Source organism: Lepidothrix coronata, unplaced genomic scaffold (assembly GCF_001604755.1).
Source record: "Lepidothrix coronata isolate B3197 unplaced genomic scaffold, Lepidothrix_coronata-1.0 Scaffold18, whole genome shotgun sequence".
Classification (NCBI taxonomy): domain Eukaryota; kingdom Metazoa; phylum Chordata; class Aves; order Passeriformes; family Pipridae; genus Lepidothrix; species Lepidothrix coronata.
Genome location: NW_016690198.1, coordinates 2,962,990 through 2,975,529, shown reverse-complemented (window position 1 = coordinate 2,975,529; position 12,540 = coordinate 2,962,990). Strand labels below are relative to the sequence as shown.

The 12,540-nt window shown below is 38.4% G+C and overlaps 1 protein-coding gene across 4 annotated transcripts in view; it reads right to left on the bottom strand.

The window, feature by feature from the left end:
• Positions 1–12,540, bottom strand: part of TRPM3 (transient receptor potential cation channel subfamily M member 3) — a 417,155-nt gene that overhangs the window by 50,157 nt on the left and 354,458 nt on the right. For 3 of the 4 annotated variants that reach the window (XM_017807295.1, XM_017807296.1, XM_017807293.1), the window contains exons 11-16: positions 11,597–11,731; positions 10,372–10,422; positions 3,743–3,883; positions 2,391–2,420; positions 1,080–1,369; positions 33–261 (exon numbers count right to left, since the gene is read on the bottom strand). In XM_017807295.1, the coding sequence (XP_017662784.1) occupies positions 33–261; positions 1,080–1,369; positions 2,391–2,420; positions 3,743–3,883; positions 10,372–10,422; positions 11,597–11,731 (876 nt within the window). The remainder of the gene's footprint in view (positions 1–32; positions 262–1,079; positions 1,370–2,390; positions 2,421–3,742; positions 3,884–10,371; positions 10,423–11,596; positions 11,732–12,540) is intronic. The other variant, XM_017807294.1, reaches the window with a different exon arrangement.

Genomic DNA, 12,540 nt, shown 5'->3' with positions numbered 1-12,540 from the left:
GAATGTTTATTTTATTTTAAAACAGGACTCACCTTTAGGCCAGAATTTTTGCGCATCCGGAGGCGACCCATCCACATGTCTGTGAGCAGCATTTGGCTGCAAGTGTGAGCAATGAAGTCCCTGTGTTTGGCTGCCACTGCAAGCTGCAGGCATGTGGCGTTGCTCCAGTTCTTCAGCTCATAGGTCAGCAGTTTCATTGCCAGTTGTTCATCCTGCTTGTACGACTGGTCCAACAGCTCCACAGCCAACTGGCCAAAGTCCCTGCAACAGGGGGACATCCGTTCACTCCCGTTAGCCCACATAGGCCTATGCAGAAAACACCTCTCTGCAACTGACAGCCTCTGTAAGGGGGACATCACCTTCCATCATGCAAATTGTGATGTCAACTGTACATATGGAAACCCACAATTTCAAATATGAGTGTCTAATGTTAGGCATATAAATAAGTGCCCTGACTTAGCTGTGAACACCCACACCTACCAGCTGTCTGCTCCCACCTTCCTGCCCACCTCCCTGACATTTTCTAGCTGAAATCCTCTGGTTATCTGCAGCCTAAAGGATTGCTTCTGTGCTGTTTGCCCATGGCTTCATGGTCAAGTCTCTTGGAAAAGGAGCATCCATTATCCCTTTTTAAATTCTGCGCCTCTGACTTTGAACCTCAGGAAAGATTCTTATGGAATCTAGTATCTTGCCTTGCTCATCTAAGCGTGAGCTCTTGGTTAATTAACACTTTTGCCTGACTAGTATGTTCCTAAGGATTTCAATAACTTTTCTGCTTGGTATGTACAGAGAAATATTGCAGCCTGACTCTTGAGCCCACAGGGAGAACACAGAAACAATGCAGGTATTTCACTGCCTTCTTGATACCTTCTCTTTCAGAAGTTACACTGCTAGAAACTTTGCTACTCTGGTAGACAGATTGTTTAAAGGCCATTTAGATTTTCTCTAAAGGGACTGCATTTTCGCTACAAGTTAGAAAAGACAGCCAGGTATAGATAAGAACATTTTAGGCAGGTTCTCCAGCCTCTCTTCTCTCTTCTTTTTTTCCCTCAGAAAAGTGTACATGAAAGGAAATTCACCTGGAATTATGGTTCAGCTCTTGGGATATGTCATCCACCATGTCATTTTCTGATGCTTCGTGGGCCATGGCTTTGCAGAGTTTACAGGCCACCAGTGCTTTAGCCATAGCCTCTTCCCCATGTTGCCAAAAGAAGAGGGCCATCTTTTGACGTTTCATCAGCACAGCCCACACCATCAGCTCGTGGAATGGGAAGGGAAAGTGATTGATCTCAGGGTCATCCATATCAATATCAACTTCTTCTTCTTTTTTCTTTGTTGTTTTCCTCCCTCGACGCAGAGGGACATCGTCCTGTGAAAATTTTAGAGAATTTTTTTTCACGAGTGAAGGAACTGAATCAATTCACACAATTAATTGAAGTCAGTACCTGAGATGTCAAATGCATTTTCTGCAGACCATTCTCTTCATTTTTTTTGGACAAAATATTTAACATAGGAAAATGATAAAAAAAGTATTGTTGTATTCACTGTAATTAAAAAGTCAGTAACCCATTATCTAAACACAGGGATAAGAGCCTTGAATTGTCACTCTGAATTGTTCCTTGTCCCTAATAACACAGAACACAATCACACAATATTAAGAATCATTTTGGAAAAGCCACCATTAAAATAAAAGTTAAGAGTTCACTCCAAGTGTAACATCTGCTGTAATCCATCTGCCTCGTTCCACCTCCAGAAAGCATATATCCAGAGAATGTTCTGGTCTGCTGAAGATTCCCTCCATGCTTATTCTGTTTTCCCCCTTTATCCTCTTACAAAGACAGCAATCTCCCTTCTGCACGCCTATTCTGCACATTCATTCCTTCTTTCTCCATATTTTTATTGTTTCTATCACCTTTAGTTTCTTTCTCATTTTAGCATGTTGCTTTTATCAGATGAGTGGGCCTATTCTGAAAACACTACTATCTCCTTGAAGCATTGGGGTAGCCAAATAGTGCCAATAAAACCAAGAGAACTTTGGCCTATACAAAGATTTCTGCATCATTCTCTGCAAGTATTTAATTTCTCTGAACATGTTTTGACAGTATATAGATATCTCACTGAAATTCTGCTTGGCCTGACAGACTGAAATATTTTGTTTAATCCTCGTGAAAAAAAAAAAGATCCCTAGAGGGCGCAGAGCCCTCTTTTCCCTTGTCTATCTGCTTGACTTTTATTAAGAAATGTTTCTTAATCTGGTCCCTGTGTAAACTAGTTATCTGGGTGAAAAATACAATTCATGCCTTCATTACAGTGAATTTAAACATTTTCTGGATATAGCATATATTTGTCAAAGAAGGAAAAGATATTAAGATTTAACACAGGTTGCCTACCTCCATTCCCAAGAGTTTCAGGGCTTTTGGCTGTACAAAAAAAGTTGGAAAAATGTTATTTCTCCCAGAATAGTAATAAAAAATTACAGCTATTTGTGCACATATATGTACATATATGTATAATGTGATGTAGAATACAGAATATAATATATATGTAATACAATGCAATGTAATATAATATACATAAATACAACAATCAAATAATTGTATATATATAGTTATATCAAGCTTAAGTTCGACCCTATTTCACCAAAAACACAACACAAGACATACATTTGGATTCAGGTAGAAATTGCATATGGCTAGGGGCTGCTCTAGTGGGAAAGAGAGAGGAATTACTGATAAGGCACGAAGGGATTTCTGTGGAGTATATCAGTGTTTTGGCTATTGCCCTGGCATACTCTTACTGACTGTTGTGGAGCTGCTCTGTGTGTTGGTTCAGTATTTGTGGAATCACTAGCCAAATGCTTTTCTTGATGGAGTGATTATGGGAAAGAAGTCTCTTCGAGCAGCTACAGTTACTGTCTTTTCATTCAAATGTGAAAAATATAAGTGTAGGGAAACAAATAAACCCACTTTAGATGGATTTCACAGAGCTGTTGCTATTTATAGACACTTCTACATCCAATGGTGTGTATTGCTAAAATCTGAACTGAGAAAGAAAATTAAAATGTGAGGTAAAAATACACAAAGGAACTACAAATCTTACTGGGAGAAGTTGAGCAGATTTTTGTTCATGCTGGATTGCATCAGTGGCAATAAACAGCTTTTGTGCTCTGGAGAGGCAGTAACCTTACTTTTGATTCACAGTGTTGTAATCTATTGAACACAAAACCCACAAAAGTACTGAACAGTGGCTTGACCATGAACCCACTGACTATCCAACCAATAAAACCAGTTTTGAGTTAGGGGTTCCTTTGCCCTGAGACCTTCATGCTACATTAGAAGATGAGCCATGAGATAGGAGATGCATCTAACAATGCACAAGTTTTTCAAGTCTAGCTCAGATGTCCCATACTATTATTTGTGCAGGTCAAAAGACTTGTCTTTTAAAAGCTGTTAATAGTCATAATTACAGGTTTTAGAGTCAGAGGAGAGAGTTTTATATACTGGTCTCACCAGGGCAGCAGAGCCCAATAATTTTTTCATTAAAATAATAAAAACCATAGTTTGTATCAGTGCCTGGCTTGTGATGCATTATGGTGAGATAACTGCTATCTACATAATGGAAATGAATCTGTAGACTGCATAGTGTGTGCATGTGGATCCACTCTATCTGGAACCATATAAGAAGCTGTGGTAATCCCTGCTGTGGGTACAGTCATGCAGATGGCAAATGGCTTGTTTCTTACCCTCTTGGGACCAAATAAATTGTGATACAATGTTCTGAAACGCTTTCGTGTGTAATTACAGCGATATGCTCCTCCCATCAGGTACTCTATCACCAAACCAATATCAATCAGACTTATCCGATAATCAGGAGGTAAGTTTCCCTGCAATAAAAAAAAAGGATGGTGGGAGAAGAAGAAATGCTTGTTACTGGAATTTTTAAATGTACTTTATAATGATGTTAGAATAAAAAAAGTAAAATTAAATAGTTAAAAGCAGGAATGTTATGCTGGTTAATTAATTCACCTGAAAATAGATCCAACCGAAACCTGGATATTCTCGCTTGGAAAGAAGACATAAGTTAAATAAGAGGGTGAAGAACTTGTTGTAAGTAACAGAAGATAACAATACACAGTATTCATACTCTTCAGCTGGGGAAACAAGGAACATGACTGCAGAACAAAAAGCATGAGGATTGACACACTTGAAAGGTCAGGCACAGTTGCTGGACTCTACTTCTGCATCATCTGTCACCCACAATCATCCTGGCATCTCATATCTCTTCTGGCATCTCATTGGACTGCCTCATCAGAACAGAAAAGTCATGGTAAAGGGACATCTTTTGGTCACACGGAACCAGCTCCTGCGTGTGATCTTCTCATTCTGTAGTGTTTCCTTCCTGTGTTCCAGGAAAGGAAGGGCAGGAGGCAAGAGTGGTGTTACCATCTCTAGGAGACTTAAACAGTGCATGAGCTATTATTATTATTATCTAGTTGCTAGATGCAATCAGAGTCTATCAGCATTCATTCTGGGAGTGATGTTCAAAGAGCTTAAATTCCTAGCTTAAATTCCTGACCAAGAATGAGGAAAGCACCTGTATGTATGAAAGTTGCAATAAAACTGTGGCTAATTATTTTGCGGTTTATTTATGAAGAAAACTACAGTCCTAGCAATTTTCCTAGATTGTTCCTACTTGAGCTCCTGATATATTTTATTGAAAGCCCCTCAAAACATACAGTCTTACTACCTAACTTCCAGCAGAGCCATGGAGATTGTCTCCCAAGAGATGAACTGTGTTTGTGGCAAGGGTCATTAGCAGGATCCTGGAGAAGATGCCTACATAATTGCCCTTCCATTTATTTTTCTTTATTTTCCTTTGCTAAAATGCATATATGATGTCTCCGGCGTGTACCTTTTATTTTGAAAGGAAAAAGAATGAGTACGTCCACATCTTACTGCCCTCACTATGTGAACTCCCTTGCAGATATCTTCCTTCTCTTCACTCTTAAGCCTGAAAATGGCACCATTAAGTTTATGAATTCTCCAGTACTTATGGCTTGCAAAACTACAAACAAAGATTTCAGCAACAGATTGTCTTTTTCTGACTTTGCCTTTGAGTTAATGAGGCATTGCTATTCTCCAGCTGCAGTAAGCCCAATGGGACATCTGGTAGGCTAAAACAATTTCAGGCTGAACTGCACTCATGATGTGCTGGTGAAGTCTCTTGGGGGTCTCTGGCAATGGAGGAACAAATCCCCAGCATGGGCACACCTGCTCTTCTCTTCCTTCCCATGGAACTAACAGAAAGGAAATGGACACAAATGAAAGTTTGCCGTTTTCTCGAACTCACTGATTCAGAGTTAATTGGACATTTCAGTGAGCAGCTGTCTACCAGAAAAGAAGGCATGATTCAGCAAATTGTAAACAGCTCACCTGGATCTAGAGATCTCACTAAGAACCTTGCAGATTTACAAAACCCTCTCTGTTCTCTATGTCCTCATGCAAAAGATGGGACTAAAAAACAAAGGTGGAAAGAGAGGCAAATTATTCTTCCTTTTATTGTGAGTGGTAGCCTTGGAAAAGGAGAATATTACTCTAATAAAAAAAATTATCTCATATAGTCAACACTGCAGAAGGACCAGAAAACTGTAATAGTTAGCTTCAAAATTTTTCAGTGCACTGTAATAAAGTAATCTAATTTTCTATAATGATATACAGCACAGATTACAGTGAGCCTGTAGCTCCTTTTATGTGTTCATTAGAAGGTTAGTAATTCACATGGAGCAATTTTATGGCTGTCATGTCTTGCTGGAAATATCTGCGTGTCTGGAGATATCTGCTTGGCTTCTCTGCAGATGTGCTTATTAGATTCAGAGCAGAGAAACACTAATGGAGAGCAGATGGCAACTGGTTCTGCAGAAGAGAGAAAATGGATGCAAAGATCCTCCTTCCTCTTCTACTTCAGCCAGGAAGTGTGATTCTTATTTCCTGCCCTGCTGCCACAGTACAACTGGCATGCTGAAAAGGCTGAGGAAGGAGAGAGGGAGGTGGTGCTGTGGTGTACTATGCCTAGCAATCAGCTGGGATTCCAAGGTTCAGAAAATCAAGCAAATCTAGTGCCAAAAATTGAGCTGTTAACCATTTTTAAGTAATGCCTCTTAGCATATCCTTTTGCAATTTTCCTAATCTTGTCTAATTTGATGGGTGGGGGAATTACTATGCTTTGCAGGAATGCATATTAGCTTAGCTAATTTGGACAAAGAAATTTTTATAATGAACCATTTAATGAAAAATAACATCTAAAATTTAAATGAAAAATAAATGTAAAAATTCAGTTTAAAAAAAAATAAATCCTGGTAAGTTTGTTTGTTTTTTCTCCAAAGTGTTCTTTTCTCTCCAGAATGTGTAAAATGACAGTTTTAACAAAACAAGAATGAAGGTAATGGCAGAAATGGGAGTTGTAGCTCCAAGACAGGGTTGTGGCTCAACAAACTCCTTCTGTCTTAATGTCTCCAGTAAAACTGAAAGCTTTCATATTATTAAGTGGCAAAAAATATTTGAGCAATTAAGAAAGCACAACAGGCATCAGGGTGCTACATGTGTTACAAAGCACAAGTTTCTTGATGTAGTTCTGTTTCCTAAATTTTCATAGAAGAATTTAGATTAAAAAGTTCCAGTAGAGTAACTTTGATAAAAAATGCATCTAAACCTCCCAGATAATACTAAAACACTTCACTAAAGGAAACTCCCAAATTCACAGCAGAAATACATATGTTGTAAACATAGACACATGTATGTCTCCTTGCTAACATAGTTACTTTTCCGAGGTGAGAAGCCCTAGTAAAGACAACTGGATCATCCCTGTGAAGAGGGGTTATGCAAGTGCCAAAGCATTTGCTCTATTAGCAGACAGCTCAAACCACCCTGGCAGTGCTGAGGACGTTTGTGATTGAAGCACAGGGTTGCAACCACTCCAAGAACAGCAAAATTTGGGTGAGCTAATTCTAGTATAGCCGAGGTCGTCAGGAATGACAGAGGAGAAAGTTTGATCATTGGGTATGATAGGTGTCCTGGCTAATAATCAACTAATTTTTTAATGTTGGAACAAGCTCTTCAGTGTTAATTCATTATTCTTTTCCTGAAGAAACTTCAGCTTTTAACTGTAGCTAGTCAGTTACAGTATTCTTTTCACTTCAGGTGCATTTCTGTGTCAGCAAGTACCAAGCCTCTGATTTTCCACGCTGAGGAAAAATAATACTTTCAAAATTCTGTATATTGCTAGTTTGTTCTCTGGAAATGTAGACATATGGTGGGAGTTCAAAACAAAAAACTTTTGGAAATATAAATAACCCCAAAGTGGAATTGAGGTATATTGATTATATAAAATTTTTGGACAAAAGAAAGAAAATCCATCTGATAATTTCCACTGATCTTCATCAGCTAGCTGAGGCAGGGAAGGATTAAAAAAAAAGAACCAAAACCGTAGAGAGCAACCTCCACTTACAGATAGGGTGTCCACTACAGCCACTGCCTGATTCTTTCTGCTTAGCATGGGTGCATTGGCATGTATGGTCTATGGAAGGGAGCCAATGCTGTATGTGAAATTCTGGACACTTGACAGGGGACATCAAAAAGGCCATGATGAGAAAGATGCAGGCAAATTTGTCCCTATATGTATTTATGGAATTGTGAAAGGTGATATGAGCACAGTTGTCTCTAAATTAGAGTCATTATGATGTATTTTGTCTTGTTAATACACGCAGAATTTACACGTTTTGATTACTGTAAATTCTTTAAGACTGAATCCAGGCTTTTACAATATGCTGCCCAAGCTAACAGTCCTCACAGCAATATTTGGAAACACAAGGGGAAAATAAATTGTTGTATTATGTTTGTGCACACACATATGTGTGTGTGCGTGTATGAGCGCACATGTGTGTCTGTAAGTTGCCACAAACAGGATGTGGTAATGTGACTTATGTTGTTCTAATTATTTGATTTAGCAGGTAAAGTAGTCTTTCAAACAAAACAAAACAAAACAAAACAAAACAAAACAAAACAAAACAAAACAAAACAAAACAAAACAAACCCCAAACAAACCCTTCCTACTTATTTATACAGTTATATAGTACAATTGCAGTAAATTAAATACTGCTTCTATGATTTTAAACACATTTTCTATTGTGACAATCCACAAAAATGCAAATGAAAATAATACATTGCATAGGCATACATACCTGCATCAAATAGTGCAGGTTTTAAAACTGAGACATATGCATAAAAGCACAGTGTATTTCATATACTTTAAGTGTTGTCTCAAGGTGACATATTACTTATTTTTGTATTTACATTTTGTGATGCTGTAATTAAATCGAAGAGGTTAGGTGAGAGGTTAGGTGTCTGTCATCAAAATATACACAAACTCAAAAAACTAGCATCAGCAGTGTGGTCTGTCTCTCATGCATGGTGGGCCATTTAACTGTCAAATAGTGATGTATCCATTAAGAAGTTATTTCCAAGGAGGTGTTTTCATTTAAACTGTTGTCTGATCTGCTGACTGATTTATGGCTTGGTTGCCTGGTAAGGGATCTGCTCATTGGCAGGGCTGTGGTAAGCTGTCACTTCTCCCTCTGAACGACGGTTGTTCCTCATCACTGACAAAATGAAAAATACAGCCCCAGTGGAGCAGTTTTCTGATAAAGGTGCTGAAGAGCTGCACCAGGCTGTCTGTTTTTAAAGCTCTCGACTATGTTTATGAGAGCACACGCTGACTTCACGTAGTGGGAATTACTGAGGATTTTAGCTATGGACAGAGGAAAGAAAGATGTATTTAAGGAAAGAAGACCATGACCTAACACTTAGTAGTCACTGTGGAAAAAATAATGTCTTTGAATATAGTGAAAGTTTATTTAATGTTTGTCAATATATGGCTGTGAGTACCAATTGTCTTTGCCTACTTTGATTTTTTTTTGATGATTTTTTTTTCCCCCTTGAAAATACATATTTTTTTAGGGACTCAGGAAAAAGAGATTGATATTGTTTAGCTACTCAACACACAAATCACTATGCCTTTGAAGAAGGACTTGGAAAGGTGATTCTAGAGGAGAGAAGGAGTTTGGAAAAGTATATATTTTAAAGTATAAGAGGCTTCTTTCAAACTCTTATAGGCATATGAATAACTGCATAGTTAGTAAAAAAAAATATTCTGGCAACTTGGGCTTCAAGAGCAGCATTTAGCCTAAATGCATTCCAGTTTTACTCTGCTCCATCCAAGAGGATTTGTGCATAAGAATACTTTCAGTTTCTTTGTAGGCGTTTCATGCTTTTCAGAGGTCACTTAATATACTATATATCATTGGACAATGAAGATGCCACATAACACACTGACCAAAGAAAACCACCATAACCTCCCTAAACATAGCTACTGATTATTCTGTAGAATTACTTAATGGAAAGGTGCTATAGGACACACTGCCACTCTCCTCCCCTACTTGACTTCCGTTCTGTTCAGCTGTCACTGACAGAAGAAACCACTAAAACCTGTGCTCTTAGAAAAAATATCCTTTCCTTTTTCAGTCTTCTATCTAGTCCCATGTACAGAAATATCCCTTCTCAAGTATGCTACCCTTGAAGTCCTACTTACATAATGTGCAAGGCTGTAATCTGCCCATGCTTTGGGAGAATATTCAAGCTGATGAGGTCAGTTGCAGACTCAATCTCCTTGCTTGATCCATATATTTAAAGGATAATGGATTTTCATCCCTTGCTGATGCTGTAACACTTTTAATCCTGAACACATTGGCATATCTCCTTCCTGCCACTATCCCTTTCAGTGTTTCTGTCCTGCCCTTCTAATGGATCTTCGTAATTCAAGATGATTGAAATTAACATTATAAGGAGCAGGGGAAAGTTGCACTACTCCTTTTTTATATTTCTGCTGAGGAAGATGGCTACAATGTACCACACAATAGAGAATGAGGAACTGTTTCAACAAAGTAGAATCCGGCACAGGGATAAGGACTATTTTACAGACTTGGAAGTAAACCAACAACACAAAAACTAGCTTTGACAACAGTTGCAGGTATGGACAAATAGAAATAACAGCATAAATCCACACATATGTAAGAGCCTACAATTATGCTTACAGAAGCACTATTACTCAGGCATCTAAAACCACAGAGAAAGCAAGACAACTTGCTAATTGTGCCTTGTATGCAAAAAGTTCATATTTGGAGCATACAAACAGGACATTCTCTACTGGCAGGGAAAGGAGAAGGCTCTGACTGAAAGCTCATGCAAAGCAGAGATAGGATCTAGCTACAGAAAAGCAATAATAACATTATTTTCAACCTACCGTCCATTGGACTCTTACCTTTTTGACGTCCCTGACTAGATGATGTAGAGTGTTGGATGGTCCATGTCTCTGCAAAGAACAAATGAAGGAAAAAAAAAATAATTTTACATTGTCCAAAGACCCAAAAAATATAAATATAAATGTAAATCTTTCTCACCTTAGTAGTTTAGAAATCAGGGGGCTGAGAACACTTCAGTTGTACAGTGTTATCAATTAAAAAAAAAATCAATCACAAGATTCAATTTCATCTGAATTCTCTTTTGTACAAAACCCTTCCATAAGAAACCCCCAATATTGCCATACTGGATGAAAATTAAGGCCCTATATATCAGATTAAGCTCCTGGTTTAGACAAAGCAGGAGCACAGCACAACATGCACAACCTCTGGGAAAGAATGGAAGGAAAACAGCTGCTCTAGTGTCAGCCTTCCCACACTCAGGACTTCTACTCCCACTGTCAGTGGCTCACAGAGATCCTGAGCCTGACATTGCATTTAGGCTGTCTCATCTGAAAGCCACTAAGTGCATGGACAGTCTGTGAAATTGTCCAGTCTTCTTTCGACTCCAGCTGACATTGCAAAATTATATCTTATTATTATATCTTATATCTTACTTTATTTTCTGCTTTGGTTTTGACTGTTGATGATATTTTAAGAGACTTTTGTGAGACATCTTCTTGTAGCTGACGCTGGATGAGACCACTGCTTATGTGCAGAATTGATGTTTCCATATATGCATTGCTCTGCATCTGTCAACACTTAATTTTATGTAACCCCATGTCTAAGCATGATGAGACTTTCCTTATGCTGCTTCAGATTTTCCCACTCTGAGTGAATCTAAATCATCTGCAAACATTATTGTCTCTTCAGTAGGTACCATTTTTCAGATCATATCCGAACAGATTTTTCTGAAACCATACCGTCAGGAGTCACACTCATGATTGAATAAGTCCTAACTTGCCAGTTACAATCCTGCAGCCAGTGACACCTGCCTAAATCTCAGATCTGTCCTACTGGAATTACAATGGCAGGAAATCAACTGGTACTGTGTAGGGTTTAATCTATGCCCTACAAAATCTGTACAGCAGATTAAGTGGGCATGTTACATTATTTGAGAGACAAAGCTAAGTGATAATGGGAACTTATGGAAAATTTTTGCCTTGTGCATCATCATGTCATTATAAAACAAGTGGGAGCTAGAACGATGAACATAGAGAGAGAAAATTTGCCTTAGTTTGGCCCTACCGTATTGTACAGTTCCTCTAGCCGGGAGATGGTGAGAAAACGATGCATGCTTACTCCATTTTCTATAAGTAATTTCACAAAATCCACTCTGTCCAACACCAGTGCATCCAGCATTGCTTGCTCAAGGGAGCCCACCTGCAAAGCAAGTGATTAACTGAAGCAGTTCCTCAGCACGGCAGGCCTATATCCAGCTGGTTCAGTCACCCTGGCACAAGCAAGGAACACTGACAAAATTCTGAGGGTTGCTTTGTTACACTTAAAATGGGATAACCACAGTTTTAGTCTATAAGGGTTTCCCTGGCTCAGGGCTGCACTTCAAAAACGAATGTCAGAGTGCTAAGATGAAAATAATTTAGGAAAACCAGATTAGGATCAAGGAACTGGAGCTCAGAAAACTGGTGACCACACCTCCACCCTATGCACTGTCTCGTTATTATCTTTATTTCTTGTTTTCCTGTCAAACATTTTGTTTATATTGGATATATTTGTTATGTGTACATACACACCCTTTAATTCTGTCTTTACTAATGTTTTCCTCTGTTTGTGGTGTGAAAACTCAGGTAAACTTGGACACTCAGGAAATGGAAATAGCTTCATAATTTGCATTTCTTTGAAGGGCCAAATGCAAGAGGTCTTCTTACAAAAAACCTCTTCTTTTTATTTCTTGTAGGTCAGAAGGTGTCAGAATGATGAGAAATTATCTCACACTTCCAGCTTTTAGCTTGCAAAATGATTGCAGCTTGCTGCATTTATGCAAATTTTTGCTGTAATGTGATGATGAAGAAATAACAGTAGGGGCAGTTTAGTACCATTAAAATCCCTCCTATGTTTTGATGCATACTTATGTCCAATATGGAAGACAAGATAAATAGTTCTATTCACTCCATAACTGAAAATCAAGGATTTTTGAAACTAGCTTTAAGGGGCAGCAACTTTCAGAAGCT